The 16,442-nt window shown below is 42.2% G+C and overlaps 2 protein-coding genes and 1 long non-coding RNA gene across 5 annotated transcripts in view; 2 read left to right on the forward strand and 1 right to left on the reverse strand.

Annotated features, from left to right (window-relative positions):
• The window catches only part of ggcx (gamma-glutamyl carboxylase), an 11,143-nt gene extending 1,144 nt beyond the window's left edge, over positions 1–9,999 (reverse strand). The window contains exons 1-14 of the mRNA XM_077496915.1: positions 9,863–9,999; positions 5,578–5,788; positions 5,179–5,382; positions 4,943–5,101; positions 3,901–4,066; positions 3,755–3,833; positions 3,578–3,684; positions 3,355–3,518; positions 2,704–2,999; positions 1,482–1,613; positions 1,169–1,320; positions 841–1,010; positions 637–767; positions 427–574 (exon numbers count right to left, since the gene is read on the reverse strand). Coding sequence (XP_077353041.1) covers positions 427–574; positions 637–767; positions 841–1,010; positions 1,169–1,320; positions 1,482–1,613; positions 2,704–2,999; positions 3,355–3,518; positions 3,578–3,684; positions 3,755–3,833; positions 3,901–4,066; positions 4,943–5,101; positions 5,179–5,382; positions 5,578–5,602 — 1,933 coding nt within the window. The 5' untranslated portion in view covers positions 5,603–5,788; positions 9,863–9,999. The remainder of the gene's footprint in view (positions 1–426; positions 575–636; positions 768–840; positions 1,011–1,168; positions 1,321–1,481; positions 1,614–2,703; positions 3,000–3,354; positions 3,519–3,577; positions 3,685–3,754; positions 3,834–3,900; positions 4,067–4,942; positions 5,102–5,178; positions 5,383–5,577; positions 5,789–9,862) is intronic.
• Positions 6,451–7,770, forward strand: LOC144002067 (uncharacterized). The gene is made up of 3 exons (XR_013278661.1): positions 6,451–6,725; positions 7,141–7,371; positions 7,648–7,770. It is a non-coding gene; the product is annotated as an uncharacterized LOC144002067 (long non-coding RNA).
• LOC144002066 (germ cell-less protein-like 1) lies at positions 9,468–16,252 on the forward strand. Of its 3 annotated transcripts, none has more exons than XM_077496916.1 (15): positions 9,468–10,010; positions 10,400–10,570; positions 10,662–10,781; positions 11,692–11,788; positions 11,952–12,049; positions 12,140–12,252; positions 12,371–12,436; positions 13,445–13,529; positions 13,605–13,695; positions 13,777–13,917; positions 14,022–14,091; positions 14,169–14,244; positions 14,520–14,665; positions 15,088–15,175; positions 15,238–16,252. In XM_077496916.1, exons 2-15 carry the CDS (start codon positions 10,406–10,408, stop codon positions 15,355–15,357), a joined length of 1,476 nt encoding a protein of 491 aa, XP_077353042.1. In that variant the 5' UTR covers positions 9,468–10,010; positions 10,400–10,405; the 3' UTR covers positions 15,358–16,252. The 3 variants fall into 3 exon arrangements, with proteins under 3 accessions (XP_077353042.1, XP_077353043.1, XP_077353044.1); XM_077496917.1 differs by lacking the exon at positions 9,468–10,010 and adding an exon at positions 10,057–10,130; XM_077496918.1 differs by lacking the exon at positions 9,468–10,010 and adding an exon at positions 10,142–10,291.
• Positions 16,253–16,442: the final 190 nt, after the last annotated feature.

The following is a 16,442-nucleotide window of genomic DNA, read 5'->3' on the forward strand; positions in this document are numbered from 1 at the left end:
AATTTGAGCTAAAACATAACAGAAAAATATGCAGCATTCAATACTTTGAAATTAATTTTCCACTATATTTTATCTTATTTATTTATGTATTCATTTATTTTTAGTAATTTTTCATACATTCTTAGACTTTACTGCCTTTATCAAATTTGACAGTTTTTTTTTAGCAATTTCTTTTATATGGTAATTTATTTTTTTATATGGTAATATTCTGCCTCCCTTCTATTTTTTGGACATTTTATTGCTGTCCCCCGTCCCCCCATTGTGTCTATTTTATGCTAATTTTGGGGATTTCTTCTTTTGTATTTGGACATTTTATAGTTTTTTAACATTTTCTTTTCTGCCTTTTTAAAAATCTGCAAATGCTAATTTTGGCAATGGAAACAGGCTTTGCGAATAACCGCTGTCACTAGTTGCTTCAATTGTCACCTGTCCCGTTGCGAATGCGCTCCTGCAGGTCCAAGAGTTTGGTGAAGTTCTGCTGCAGTGCCGCCTCCGTGGTGTTGACGTAGACGTACATGTAGCAAGATGGCTCATCAGACACCGTGTACACTCTGTGGTAAGCCCCGGCGGGAACCTGCACCATAAAACACACGAAGGCCAATACTTGATTGATTGATTTTATTTTTCAGTTTGTACCTGTATGTTCTCTCCAGCCTGCAGAGAATAGTTCTTCTTCTCCTCTACTATCTCCACATTGAGGCGACCTTGCAACAAGTGGATGCTGGTGTTGCCCAGATCTTCACTTACAAAGTTCTCCAAGTGGAGACCTGCAAGTTTACCAGCACGCGGAAAGTTAAGTTCACACGCAACAGCTCAGTAACTCGACGGATATGGTGTAACCTGGGAAGTCGGCGATGAAGACGATCTCAGTCTGGTTGTCCAACGTGCTCTCAATCTCCTGGAACTTGGTTCTCCAAGGCGAGAGGTCCACCAGCAGAGGCATCAGCCACCCGTTGGGTCGGAACGGCGACCAGTCGGCCCTGACGATGTCCACGCGCGGATCGAAGATCCTTGGAGGAGATCAGAGAGTATTAAACGCTGTAAGTTGGCCGCCAGTGATTGACATCTTTTCATTTGATTTGTCTCAGTCAAACAGTCATGAAAGTATTATACAACAAAACAAAAGCCAACCGACGCTGTTGCTCGGTCCTGAGCTACGATTTGTTACCTTTGTTGGAAGCGTTCATTGATGGACACCCAGATGTCAAAGTAGATCTGGGGCTCGGAGATGTTGTAGCGAGGCAGGAGGTCACTGAGGCACGTGGCGTACTGCTTCAGCATGTCGCCGTGATCCTTCCAGCGCCGGCTTTGTGTGAACACCTGACACACACGTTATAGTCAGGTTTGAAAATTCATTTTGTAGCCGTTTCATTGAGCACATAATTTGAATTGGATATCACCATATTATGCAGGTGTCCCTATTGTTAATTTGTTTTGCCTAATAAGTGTCAAGTCACGTGCTATTTTGCTACTAAACTCACCCCTGGGTTGAGGTATCCCACCTCTCCCGTCTTTCCATCCTTATACGTGATCTTGACATGCTGGTGGCTACGGGAGTGAACCATCATGTCCCACGAGTATCCGTACAGGCCGTTGGTCCAGTTGTTGTAACCCTAGCGGACAAAAGCAAATGATCCTGGCCCGGTTGTTCAATTCTCGGTTATTTTAACCATTGTTTAGCCCCTAACCGCCGGTTAAATTCTTACCCCACCGTTAAATATGCGTTGTTCAAAACATTGCTAGTTACGCTGTTTGTGAACAGCACCGTCAAAGTTAACCGTGCCGTTTACGTCACTGGTTAGCACCGATATATCCCACAAGTCCTCTTTTTGTTTACTTCCGGGTCAGTGAAAGAAAGTGGAATGGATACTATCCAAACAACCCCTGGCACTCGCCGAAGAGAAAAAAAAAAAAGAAAAAAAAAAGGAAGTTTTATACTGTGTTTATTTTCAGTGAATATTTTGTGTAATATTTTTGTATTTTTGCCAATATTCGTGTAGCATATAATAAATAATTAGCAGCTATAGTGCTGTTTGATTATTGACGTGAACGCAAACAAGAAACATCACAGGTAACCTCTCTGTGGAATCACCTCCCACTAAATGTTGGCCAAGCCCTCTCTCTGTCCATTTTTCGAACTAATCTTAAAAAAAACAAAAAAAAAACAAAAAAAAAACATTTTTATTATTTCTCTTTGACTCAGCATGAGACTTGGCATTGTATTACTGCCAATCTGTATAGCGTAATGTGCGTAATTTTTCCATCAGTATAATCGCCAATGTCAAAGTCAAGCCCTCGATAGGCTCTCTTCTTCTTGCGCTCAACGGGCATCATTAGTCACGAACGCAGAGTTAACCACACTGTTAAAAAGATAGCGGCGGTCCTTAGGTGTGTTAACTTTAATAGCAAGTTAACAGCCGGTTAAAGTTAACAGTTTTGAACAACAAGATAACCCTGTCGTTAAAGTTAACGGTTTGTTAAATCTGGTTATGTTAAATCTACTTAACCAATGGTTAGAGATATAACCGAGTTTTGAACAACCGGGCCCGGGACACCACAGGCAGAAAAAGATGAAACATTTTATCTGCAGGCGAGTGACCTTGCTGACCGTCATTGCTTAACTGTGAGTAATGATAAGGCTTTGTTGACAGTAAACTGAAGCTCCAGTGATGACATGCTGTTCATGCAAATACGTGCTTGTACCTGTGTGATGAAGTGAGAGTAAGGCAGGAAGAACTGCTCCAATATGTAGGCCAAAGTGAAAACAGCCGCCAGCTTGTGTTTAAAAAGTAGTTTCGGAGATTTGGAGGCGGCCGGCGTCGGCTGGCGTTTGCTGCCGGAGGCCTCGCGGTAAACGCAGGAGGGGCTGGGCTGGGGTTTGGCCGAAGTGAGCGGGAGGACGCCCCCGAGGCACGCCGGGAAGCGGCCGAAGAACCTCCTCGGCCAGTCGGCGTAGCAGAAGAGCGGACTTGTTGCCAGCATCGCATACGGGAACATGCCTGTGGGAGGGGAATGTGACAGGTAACGTCACATGCAATCAAGCCTTGCAGGAGGTCTCGTAAACATTTGTCAACTGCATGATCAAATGCTGTACTGTAATTTGCTGTCATTGGCGAGTGGATAAGGACAAAGCCCTGCCATAATTAGTGAAAATCCATGAGTAACCGATGCACTCCACAAATATTTCAAATTGCCTATATATTCACAGTTTAAATTGTACATTTACCACAAACTATGGTCAAACACCTTATTCTAAACTCTTCTTATTACCTTGCCTTAAAATATAACTTACAGATGATTGTACTAAACCATAATTGTTTGAGTAGTGGCAATAATAATAACAGAGAAACTCACCGATGCTAAAGAGCTGAGAGTTCATGCAGTGAAAGTAGGTGATGAAGACCATCACATACGGCCGTGTGGCGTCGAAAAAAAGCAGGAAGCCGGCGCTCAAGTCCAGCATGAGGCCGCCCCCGTGGACCACCAGCAAACTCACCAACTCCACGGGAAGAATCGCCCTGAAATAGGATCGACGCGATGAGTTGAAATGAGCTGGGACGTCCTAAATGCCACCTACTTGAAGGGATCAAACAGCCAATGATGCGCCAGGTACGACATGGAGTATCCCTCCATCCAATCTGCATCCAGCTTTTTCACGCCGGCGATGAAGTAGACTATGAATATCTATTAAAGAGACACCATTAGACAACTTGAAACATGACATGCGTAAACATGAAAGCCTCAGTGCTCAAACCTGCGTCCTCAGCAGAGTGTAGTTCCAAAGCGGCACGTGTGCGTTTCTGATGGAAGGTCTCCTCAAGCCGTCGAGTGACCTAAAAAGTAGCAACATAAACGGGGAAAAATCCTCCCAGCTGCTTATGTGTTAAAGCGACCACTCACCAGTATCTGTTGCCATCCATGAGTGTTAATTGGAATCCGATGAGACCGTAAAGGTAGGAGTGATTATTCCATGCCGTTTTGTCCAGGAAGAAGATGTACCAGTACGTGGAGATGAACATTAGACAGGACAGACGGTACAAACAGCCCAGCATGATCCCCAACGCACCTTCAGAGAGACAACCACAACAGTTTTGGTGTTTTGTCACAATTTGTATTAGCTCCCGCAGCTACACCCATATTGCAACTTGGGTTGCAACTTAACCTACACCCATATTGCAACCTGGGGCTGCTCCAATGTGAATTGCCGCTTTGAATTAGGTATGAAAAATGGGTTTTACGTTATATGCAAGTTAAAGGTGGAACCAACATGAAAATGACGACTAGGGGGAAATGTTTGTAGTGTATACTTACAGCAGTAGCAATCTAAATATCTTGAGCCTAATAGCACAATTTCCCAAGTCATTTTTTTAATTTACTCTTATAATATCACTGTTATGAGCGGCACGGTAGTCGAGTGGTGAGCACGTCCGCTTCCCAGTTCTGAGGTCTCCGGTTCGAGTCCAGGCTCGGACCTTTCTGGGTGGAGTTTGCATGTTCTCCCCGTGCCCGCGTGGGTCTTCTCCGGGTACTCCGGTCTCCTCCCACATTCCAAAGACATGCATGGCAGGTTAATTGGGCGCTCCGAATTGTCCTTAGGTGTGCGTGTGAGTGTGGATGGTTGTTCGTCTCTGTGTGCCCTGCGATTGGTTGGCAACCAGTCCAGGGTGTCCCCCGCCTACTGCCCAGAGCCAGCTGAGATAGGCGCCAGCAGCCCCCGCGACCCTTGTGAGGAATAAGCGGTCAAGAAAATGGATGGATGGAATATCACTGTTTAAAAAAAATAAATAATTGACTGCATGTGGTTTGCTGGAGTTGAGGTTCAAAAGCAACAAATTGCATCTGTGCTTTCGTGTCTGGCAACAGTGCAACCCCTGCAGAGATTTCCCCCTAAAGCTAGAGAAGGGAGTGCCGGTGAGGGGTGAGAAGGAAATGTACAACCCACCAAGAAACATCACCAGATAGACGAGGTACATCCAGTCCATGGGAAGCGGTTTCAGGAAATTGAAGAGCGGAAAGCGGCAGACGGGGGCACCATCCAGGTACTTGTAGTCCACGTGACTGAGTCCACGCTCCTGTGTGATGTCCACGGCCATCAACAGACCTACACAAGATAGATATTGATCAGTCACACAAAAGATCGGTGTTTTCCCTCCCACAGTTTTCAGCATTACTAGTTACCAAACAAGCAGCGGAAGATGCCCAGGGATGCAGGGTCTGTTGGCCGGTTCAAGAGGGCCACCAGGCTGGACCAGGAGGTCAGGTCCTCCTTCTTGAAGCCAAAGAGCTGCTCCAGCTTACTTTGAGGTGCGGTTTGGTCTTTTTTCTTAAGTGCTGCAGCGTTTTTTGTAGTTGTTTGCGCTCCATCGCTGCCCACTAAAGCACCTGGTATTATAGTAAAGCAAAAAAAAAACAACAAAAAAAACTCTGAACTCCACACGCATCATACATATTTTACATGATCTTTTATCTAAATTAAAGTTGCATAATCACACAGGATTAGTTTAGATACTAGTAGATTTATATTCCCAGTGTTTACATAGACTAAAACTACAACACATAGCCAGGCTAATACCTCACCTGTACTCGCGTCTCTCGTTTCCATGGTTCAAATGTTGAAATAAAAGCAGGAAATGGCGGGGTGTGATCGGGGCAGGGCCTCAGAAAAAGTCTCGGTCTGCTGTCCCAAACTCAGGTGGTGTACGCTGGCCAGTGGAGTCAACGAGACAAACCAATTTACGTGTCACAGTCCCACGCAGACCAAAACCGTGGGCTGACCAGGAGGCGGGACCTTGGAAATGTTGTCAGGGAGACACTCGATATCTATTGGCTAGTTTCTCTGTAAACCGCGCCCAAAAATGTGGTTCTAATACGTCAGATCCGGGTAGAGTTAAAAAATATATATATATATTTTAGACGAATGCTCGCAAAACATCATGTTCATGATTTCCGTTCAAATGAGTTTTACTTTACTTTTACTAAAATTTACAATTTCCTTCCATTTGTTTTTATGTAAAACAAAAATGCGTTATAGAGGACAAGATGCCAAATATTGATCGTCTGTGCACTTTGGTCTCTCGGCGAGAGCGCGAGTCCATTCAACAAATGTGTAGAGTATGATTCGTGCAGAATTTGGCTCATTTTCTGATGCTTTGTTCTTGTACTGGGCAAATTCTACATTGTATATGCAAATCATCAGCGGTCCAAGAAAAATATTGAAACACGTAAATCCGCGTTATTCGTAAGGCAAGATTTAGTTAGTTAGATAATTTGACCTGCTGAAATTCTCTCTTACCGTTTATTTTTCTACAAGTGCAATTCTTCGATTTGACATAAGCGGCGCTATGGGGACTGCAGCCTCCCGTCACGCACCCAATGTACGCGTAGTTAACTAAAGAAGAAGAGAGAACAGCAGTAGATTTTCTGTATAGGTCGCTTGCACATGTCGTCACTTCCGCCTCGGATTTCTAGTAGTCGCCATGCTGGGTGGCCTCCATTTACGTAGCGATTCGGTCTAACACGTATCTATCACGTTTGTTTTCTGCGTTTAAAATGGTACATTGTTGCTGCATCGTTGGCTGTTCGAACAAAGCCAAGGGGGAAAATGGTCGGTCTTTTTTCCGAATTCCGAAAATAATTAGGAACCAGGGCCTGGAGACAGAGGAGTGCGGACTCCGGAGGGAAGTCGTTACTTTGGGCTCGTGTGTGCAGCGATCACTTTGTGAGCGGTAAGCTTGTTTACCTTTATTTAATGCATGAGGATTAATAACGTTTCGACCGCCCATATATGGGCAAGTTGCTTATGTTTTGGATTCATGAGCAAGCAAGTTCGGTAGTACAAGCTGGCTAGCGGACGTTAGCCGAAAGCTAACATCGAACATTTTCACCCAAGTAGTGCCAGTGCAAAGTGTTTACTGCTGAAATTGGATTGATTAGTCTTGGGCTTTTAATGCCGATAACATGTTTTTTGGTGGCAAAATGTAAACTTGGAAAAAAAAAAGAGACAGAAGGGGCTGATGCAAGAAAACAGACCCCCGGTAGCCTACACATCATGCTAAAGAACTTATTCACGGCCACCCTACTGCGGTAAAATAACCAGTCTTTCCATATTTTATTTGTTTATATATTTGTTTATTTTAACAGGTCGCCCTGCGCCCGTTTTTCTGTCCAATCATCCCGACTGTGCTCCAACATTAAAGTTGGGTCCCAAGTTACAACATCTATGTCTCAGCCCAGTCGGTGCCAAGATATGAACGTGCACAGGAGAGACAAGCAAAGAAAAGACGACTCGAAGTGGCAGAGATTGTTGCAGTTATGCAGCCAGATGGCTCCAGTAACCTGTACCCTCAAGTACTGCTGACATCATTGACTCTGGTATGCCACTCAGAATTCATTACATGATATATTGTATGCATGAGTGAATGTATGTGTTTGTTTGTGTGTGTACACGCACCTTATATTTTAGAGACATTTGGAAGTGTTTATAGAAATAAGTATTTGCCTGTAGCAATGTTCATACATTAAAAAATGCAACAAAATGTGTACATTTCTTTTACACTGACAAAAAAACTATACTACTTTACTATATTAAACCTATTACTGGTACCGTATTTTTTTGTGATTTTTTTTTTTCTTTATTTTTTTCTTTAGGGATCTCATGCCACACCGACTTGATTGCCAATGACATGATGGAAACGAAGGCGAGCATCAAAGCATTGGAGGAGGACAACATGCGACTGTTTGTTTGGCTAATAAAGGCAGCGTTTATACAAATTCTATTGTTGGGTTTGTTTACAAAGCTATACATAATACAAATGACAGGATTTGACTCAATGTGCAATATGGTCCCTCTTAAAGTAATGGCATAAATCTCTATTATTTCTAAAAGCACAAAAAATGAAGTGAATAATGATTAGATGTAGTAATTTCAGGGATAAAATTGAACTGTTAATTAATGTATTTATTTTAGCACAGGTGCCTACCATCCTGATGACGGTATGATGTAATGTTGATGGGGTACGCAATGACTTTCATTATGCTATGTACAGAGGAAAAAGTTGCTCTCTTTTAAATGTGTTTAATGTAAGACAAGTACCAGTACTGTGTTACAGTTTTCCCAATAATCCTTGTTTCACACTTGTCACAAAACCACTGTCCTTTTGGCAGTCTAGATTGGCACACTTCAAGTGATATCATTTGATTTTACAATCTGCTGCAGCACAAAAAACTACTTTATTCCGCATCTTTGAAGTACATGAGCAAGTGGTAGGTGACAGCGGCTGAGCAGGAACACTGGAAGTCCACTGCTGATCTAGTAAATGCTCTCCCGAGCAGTTCAGGTAAGGAGGGGATTTTGGGAAAAAAAAACTCTGGCTTTTCCAACTGGCCAAAACGAGCGATCTGGGTGGACTCGCTCAATCACACTTTGTCCACACCACAAAGTCGCAGAAGTCCCGTCCAGTTAAACTCATCTGTGCCTGAATCTGAAAATATTACAAACATTGTAATGAAAATATGAAACATAGAATTAAATAAGAAACTACAAAAAGTAAAGCCATACATACCTGGTAATAATATTGGTGTTGTCGTGACAAGTGATGGGAATTGTTGCCATCCGGCACCAGACAGAAATTGGGTGTTGTGACAGCCTCCTTAACCGTGAGATCATAAGAAAAGCTGTCAGTATGCTCAGTAGTTACTTACCATGAACACGTTTTATTGTACTGGAAACTGAAACTAAAAATACGTCCTCTGAGAGTGGTTAACCTTAACCATTTAGAATAAGTTGATTAAGTAACATGTAACTAGTGAAAGGGTAGCATTAAATTTAATTAAGCCACGGGGAGGCTGTGCATAGTTACTTTTTATTCTTATACGCTCTGCCATATTTGCCTGTTATAAAATTGTTAGAAAAACCACATCAGGTAAACCTAGCTGTGCATGTAAACACAATGATAACAGGAAGCCTGAGAACAAATCAACATTTTTGTGTGCAGAATTACCAACACCATGTGGTTTACTTACGTGCAACAGCAACCGTTTCTTCTGATGCGATGTTAAAGTTTACACTCTGTATCCACCCGCTTACAAAATAATTGTAAGCCTCCAGGGATTTGTTGGCGTGTTATGGAGCATGTTGTCAACACGAGGTAGGGAAAGATGTCCAGAGATGTCACATTTGGCCAGCAAGCTTTCTCCGTCAAAAAAATAATCACCCTTGGTCAGGACGTAATTAGGATCAATCCCGCCACACAGAGACACCTTCTGCCTGTATCGTTGTTTTTGATCTTCCGGTAAATCGTGAAAATACTGCGAAAATTACATCAGGTTGATAAGCTCTACCGTGTAACTCGCGAGTGTACCTTGTGAACCGGCGGACACCCAATATGGCGCCCGAAGGAAAAACTCCCATGATGCATTACGATGTGCAAGCGACCTATTGTTCCTCTTCATATGTCCAATTTGCATTTATATTCCTTTTTTTTTTTTTTTTTTTTTAAATAGATGGGGGAGAACATATTGGTTTAACGGCTGCTGTGAATGCGTAGCTTGTGACGGCCGACGCTTTCAGCGTTGGAGACTTTGTTTTCTATGGTAATGAGGTAGATGCCACGGACTTCCGGGTTTCCACACAGCGCCATTTCCGGCCACTGCTGGCCGCGTTCTAATACTCGCACTCTATCACCCCTGCGCCCACCTAACTCAGGGTGTCTCAGCTCTCTGAAGTGCTTAGGACAACGGAGACAGACGCACTCGTCACTCGCACCCGTCGTCGGGAACGCGCGACCGAGGGGTACGAAGTCGGAAGCACAAGTATTCGAACGCGGCCCACACGTCGAAGACCGGAACCGGAATCAAAGCTCACGTGTCAGAAGTCGGAAGTCCCGCCTCCTCTGTATACTCCATTCGTAGAGCTAACCCATCCTCAGCTGGCTGCGTGAGGTGATAAACAGACGTGGGTTTGTTTTAAAGTCCACGTCAAAACTACCCGACTGACCCCGCGCTCATCAAAGGTAAAGTAACGTGTTCGCGCTGAATATACTATATTCAAACATCATAGATGTACAGTTACTTCTAAGAGAGCAGCTTTTTAGCTGACTGCGGCATGGATAAGTGGTGTTCAGTACTTGAAGGTTGTGCACGTAGAACACACGTACCTATGTCACAGGAATGTACCTCATTTAATACAGGGTCATTTAATGTCTATTGTAGAGAAAGTGATAGGAATTGCCATTGTGTTGGTTCAACAAATAGCTAATGAACTTGTTACATAACTATATTTGACTAAAATCACGTTAGTATTTGTGTTAAAGGAGTGAGATCTAAGCTGCATTGTCCTAAAAAGCGCATTCATTTTGTGAAATGGCTTTCTAGTCACTCAGTGTGTTTGTGTCTTGTGCAGGCAAAGATGGGGAATATGGGAAGCAGATTTCAGTCCTTCAAGGGACCCGAGGAAACTGGCGAAAGCAGCCGCAAACACGGGTGCGAATGGAAAAGGAAACGGAGCACACAGTGTGATTGTGAAGATGACAAAGAGGATGACGACACCATTTTGGATACACCACGAAGGCAAGTCAAAAGGCACCGTCGTCAGTGAATTAGCAAGGTGTCCTCATCTTACAGTACAGTTTTCTCTTTAATCTTCTTTTATCCTCAACAGGAAGAAACTGAAAAGCACGTCGAATTACATTTTTCAAACGTTGTTCCTCAATGGAGAAAACAGCGACATTCGCATCTGTGCACTGGGACAAGAGTGGAACCTTCATAAGCTGTACCTGTGCCAGGTGAAACAAAGACAAAAATCACACACACCTCATTTTCAAATCCCTTTGAAGGCTGGATTTATGCTGCAGGTTGAAGTGCCCAGTTCTGATTTAACCCCTGCCTCCTCTGATTTATTTATTTTATTTTTTTGGGTGGGGGGGTCAATTGGCCCATGCGACGAAAATACTGCAAAACTTAAAACACCCATGAGACCATTCTGATTTGATAAAGTGTATGGGGATCCAAGTTGGAAGTGGTTCTCGATTCCCAGCCCGATTCATACTTTACTTTTTACTTGGCCTCATCATTATGAGGATAACCTTCATGTAATCCCACTGGCCACCATTTGCAATTATTTTGCTCAAGTAGTGATTGAGCCACTTCTCATGTAGCGTATTCATACCATATAATGTAAGAGCCTGCAGATATGATATTTATATTGAAATGTTGGGAATTATTCAAATCTGAAGGAACTCCTCTTTCAAACGGTGTATAGCATGACGAGCAAGCATGCAGGATAGTGAGAGAGAGCCATCCGGATCGCTCTGAAAATGATGTAGCGCCCAGGGCCCGTAATGAAATTATTCAGTGGTGTACAAGGGATAAACGTCAACGATATGTGGATTTTATTATTTTAAGAAAAATATATATTTCTATAGCTCTCGTTGATCTGTGCGTATATACGCTGCACTTGAGGCGGCTGACGTATCAATTATTATTTTTGGAAGCTGGTTCAGTCGGTTCCGATTTTATTTATATCTCTCTCTCTCCAAATACATATCACACTGTCATGACACATCCCAATTGTGCCACTTGGGAGCAAAAAAATAAATAAAAAATCAGGATTGTCTCACTTGAACAATGCAATGTAAATCCAGCCTTGGTGTCACCTTTATCTTAACTGTTACCTTTTTTGTTTGCTTCTGCCAGTCGGGTTATTTCTCCAGCATGTTCAGCGGCTCATGGAAGGAGTCTAACATGATGGAAATCAACCTGGAGATACCTGACCAGAACATTGACGTAGAAGGTGAGAAAGCAACCGAGGTGGTGAAGTCGTACGGCGGCAACAATTTCTTTCAATACAACATTACAGGAGAATTGAGTTTTGAGTGTGAAACATTACTTAACACTTTTGACATAGTCATGGTTGTGTTATTCTGACCACAATGTTTCTTTGTGTGTATATTTAGCTCTGCAGGTGGTCTTTGGATCCTTGTACCGCGATGACGTTCTCATCAAGCCCAGTGGGGTTGTCAGTATCCTTGCAGCTGCTTGTATGCTACAGCTGGTCAGTAAAATGGAATTGCTGTTTAGGTCAACTAGTACTACTGTAATATACAAGTGGGATGAAGCCAGTCTTTGCTTGTTGTGATGGCAGGATGGTTTGATCCAGCAGTGTGGCGAAACCATGAAGGAAAACATCAGCGCAAAGACATTGTGCAGCTATTACGCATCGTCTTGCGTCTACGGCTTGGACTCTGTCATGAAAAAGTCAGTGCTTATTTTTTCCACCAGAGCGCATGAGGTCTTAACTCAAAAATTTCAAAGTAAAGTGAAATAAGTATTGCGCTGCAGAATTCCTGCTAATTGCTCATGTGTCGTTGTGCAGATGTCTGGAGTGGCTACTAAACAACGTCATGACGCATCAAAATGTGGACTTGATGAAAGAAATTGGGTATGTTAAGCTCTTGTCACAGTGTACCCTGCAATTAGCAAAAATACATGTGTAATTGCCACCCATTGAAATGCTTTGGGGAATTTTTGAAAAAATCTGTGACTATGATTGCTAAGCTGTGAGTATGCAGGGGTCCACTATCTAAGAGACTGGTTTAAAGAGTGTATGAGGGATAAAACTAACATACTATGGTCTGTATATCATTGATTTGCTACTTGGTGGGTCTAGAACATATCCTGTGTGATGAACAGGGGTGTACAGGTTGCCATGGTTACCACTGTACTCCCCAATTCCGCACACCCTGCTTTTTTTCTGTCTGAAAATAATGGCGTTTGAAGCAAATTCGGGTACTCCGGAAAAACACATTTTGCAACTTGCTGTCGACTGAAAATGACATCACAAGGGCTCAGGTAACCAATAACAGATCACCTGTTTTCTCGTGACATTCACAAGCTGAGCTGTGATTGGTTACATGAGCCCTTATGATGTCATTTTCAGTCGACAGCAAGTTGCAAAATGTGTTTTTAAAGGTACTCATTGTACATGAAAAATGATGAAAATAGCAAATTTATTATAGGGAAAATGTTTGACTGCCAAAAAATGGCTAAATAAGTATCCCTTTAATTAAAAAAAAAAAAATCTGACAACAAAACAGGAAAATTCGACCCCAATTTTTTTTTAGATTAGTCTCATTATTTCTAACATTTGTTGTTGCATCCATTTAGATGTTTTTTCCCTCTAAAATTGGTCAATTAGTTTTTTTTTTTTTTTTTTTTAACTCATTTGTGATTTTTAACGTAATAGACAGTTGGTTAATTGATTTCTATTTAAGTAAGCATACACGATTATATGTACTTTATTATTTTATAATTTTTTTTATCACATATAACGTCTGCATATTAAAAATATACATATAATTACATCGCTTGTATTTTATTTTTTATTTTTTATTTTTTATGTTGTGACCAGTGAACGTGCACTCTCACATGCCTACTTGTATTTGTTTAGAACGGAGATGATGGCGCAGCTCATCCACTCGTCCGACCTGTTCGTCATGCAGGTGGAAATGGATGTCTACACTACTCTAAAGAAGGTATGCATTTGTTTTTATGCTTGACTGATTTTACCAACTGCACTGTTTGACTGTTGTATTATTTTGTGTGGTCAGTGGATGTTCCTGCAGCTCAACCCCATGTGGGACGGACCCATAAAGCAGCTTCTGGCCGACGCCGATGCCTGGCTGTGCAAACGCAGGACCGGTACTGTATAGGATTGAAGTCAAAATGTTCCCTTTTGCATATTTTGAAGATCATTGTTTGTGGTTGACATTTGCTTTATAGACCTGTGTGAGAGGGAGGCCTTCCTAAACACAGAGGAGGGAGCCCCCTTTTGCTCTGTGTTCAAATATGTGCGTCTTCAGTATATCGTCAACGACCTCGTTTCTGCGCGCATCCTGGAGAGAGACAACATTTTGCCTCCTGGTACTCATCATTCCAATGCTAATTCGAATCTCATTTCATTTACAACAGTGCAAACCAATTTGAATGCAGTTTCACCACATTGTTTCATTGACCCTCTCTTCCAGATTGGTTGAACGCAGTGTACAAAACGCAGTGGTTTGCCATGTTGAGGACAGAATTTGACTATGATAATGGGTAAGAAGAGTTCCTCTGTGATAAATCTGCTGTATGTATTCAAACTGAGCTGAATGCATTAAATTATGAACCATTAGTCCACAGGAAGCCAACAAAGAAGAATTTGAGTTGAGCAGCATGAGGTGTGGCAGGAAATTGACCAAAGATGGAGATGTGAGTGACACATGATTGCGATGTCAGAAGATTTGTACTGTATAGAGACACTTTTTATGCATCTATGTACGGTACGTATGTTAAGTGCAACGTCTGAATTGGTGTGATTTAATGGTGTGAATGTGTGATTTATTTATTTTTTGCCTTTATTTATATTTAGTGTTTGTTTTTATTTTTTTATTTGTTTATATATTTAGTAATCATGAATAGCTAATATTTTTATACATATGACATCATGCAATAAAAGGTATTGAATTATTTTTGTAAATCCTCAGTACTGCTGGCGATGGACCGGTTTCAACTTCGGTTTCGACCTGCTGGTCACCTACACCAATCGCTTCATCATCTTCAAAAGGAACACGCTAAGTCAGCCATGTGGGGGCGCTGTGAGTCTGCAGCCACGGCGACATCTGGCATACAGGTTAGCAGCAAGGACCACACTCTCACTTCCTGTTGTGTCTCAGAGTTGACAGAGTAGATTATTTTTATTTTATTTTATTTTATTTTTTCATTTTAGTGGGTTGCTTTTGTGTCAACACTGTATTGTCCTATCGTCACTAGGGATTTAACTAGACTGATAACGTCAATATCGCGATATTAAAATTACCACAATATCCGCCACAATATTAATAAAAGCAGCACATCTGTTGAAAGGGTGAGCTGAAATGATTGATCCGGGTCATTTTATGACATTCCACAAACCTGGCATTTTGATTCGGGGGTGTGTGGACTTTTAAGAACTAGTGTCCAATGTACTTAGTAGATGTGATGGTAGGAAAGTAGGTCGACAAGATTCTTAAAGATATCACTAAGTTTCCATTTCTGCTGCTATTGTTGGTCCAGGTTACGCTTGGCCTCCTTTGATAATCTTGGCAAGCTGGTGTACAGCCGCTCTACCGGCTACCAGCTAATCACACTCGAAAAGGACCAGGTCAGTAAGTGTGGTGCATCCATACAGGAAGTGAGGCGTTTAACTCGTGTCCCTCCTCTCAGGAGTACGTGGTGATGAACCTGGACAGCCGCCTGCTGTCCTTTCCGCTTTACGTCTGCTGCAACTTCTTGTATACATCGCCGGACGCGGACCACCGGCTGGATCCCTCGGAACAAGAGTGAAGCGCTTGCAGCATTTCCTGATCGACACACCATAGCCGCCACCCGCTCCTGTGGTAACGTTCGCACTGTTTGGACACTCCACCGGCATCTTCAACATCACGAGTGGATCACCTGTAAGCCAGCGTGTGGGAATACGTCACTGGTTGGAGAATGGTGGTGAGAAACTGCATACCTCGACATGGAAACTTTCCATTTGTGCACTTAAAACGTTGACGACAGTGTTCCACAAACCAGTCACCACATTGATGGGAACATTAACGGGACTGCCCCGTGGACTTCTGGAAATCAGAAAACGGGGAATTTTCACCAAAGCAGGAATTTCTGGAATTGCGTTTTTCTCTCTCTCTCTCTCTCTCTCCTTGTACAGGTAAAATACTTCAACAACAGTAGCTGTTTTAATAAATAAGAGGAATTGTCACATTTCGCTGTGTTTTGAAGATTTGGTGTTAGTGGACCTCATCTACGACTGAGCAGCTTTTTGTTTTCACCTTGTAAATACAGCTAAAATATGTAAATTGAATAGTAGTCACCACTCTCGTGATGCGCTCAACACTGAGCTTCCTTCACCACAAGGCTCCACTTGTATTCTTAGTATATGGCACCACATTTATAAACTTAAATCACTTTACTTTCAGTATTTAAGCACTCGTATATCAGGTTTTTTTCCCTACATTTCTTCACCTGCTCATACGTCAACCAAGATGTCCTCATAATGCCAAGAAAGGCAATACAAACGGACTCGTTCTGCAGTGGCATCCCTTGTTTTTATTCCACATTTATTTATATCTATATTTTTTTTACTTTTTTGTGGGGGAAACAATATGTATACAAGATTTTTATTGCCAATAAAACTGCCCAATGATGTGGGCTGTGGTGCTATCATATCTAAACTTAACTTCTGCTTCTGTTTTTATTACAAGGGGTTATCAGAGAAATTATGTTGCGTATGGTTACGCAAAGTGTGCAATATCGCATTTAGATAACGTACGAAATGGTTTACTACAGAAACATTAACAATGACGCCACAAGGTTATATGTAGAAAAAAAACAGACTTACATGCGATTTAGGCGTTCATGGTGAACTT

Source organism: Festucalex cinctus, chromosome 15 (genome assembly GCF_051991245.1).
Source record: "Festucalex cinctus isolate MCC-2025b chromosome 15, RoL_Fcin_1.0, whole genome shotgun sequence".
Lineage (NCBI taxonomy): Eukaryota > Metazoa > Chordata > Actinopteri > Syngnathiformes > Syngnathidae > Festucalex > Festucalex cinctus.

Coding starts and splice junctions, on each gene's coding strand:
- LOC144002066 (XM_077496916.1), top strand. CDS start 10,406: ATGGGGAATATGGGAAGCAGATTTCAGTCCTTCAAGGGACCCGAGGAA. Junction 10,782..11,691: donor ATAAGCTGTACCTGTGCCAG/GTGAAACAAAGA, acceptor TGCTTCTGCCAG/TCGGGTTATTTCTCCAGCAT. Junction 15,176..15,237: donor TCACACTCGAAAAGGACCAG/GTCAGTAAGTGT, acceptor CCCTCCTCTCAG/GAGTACGTGGTGATGAACCT.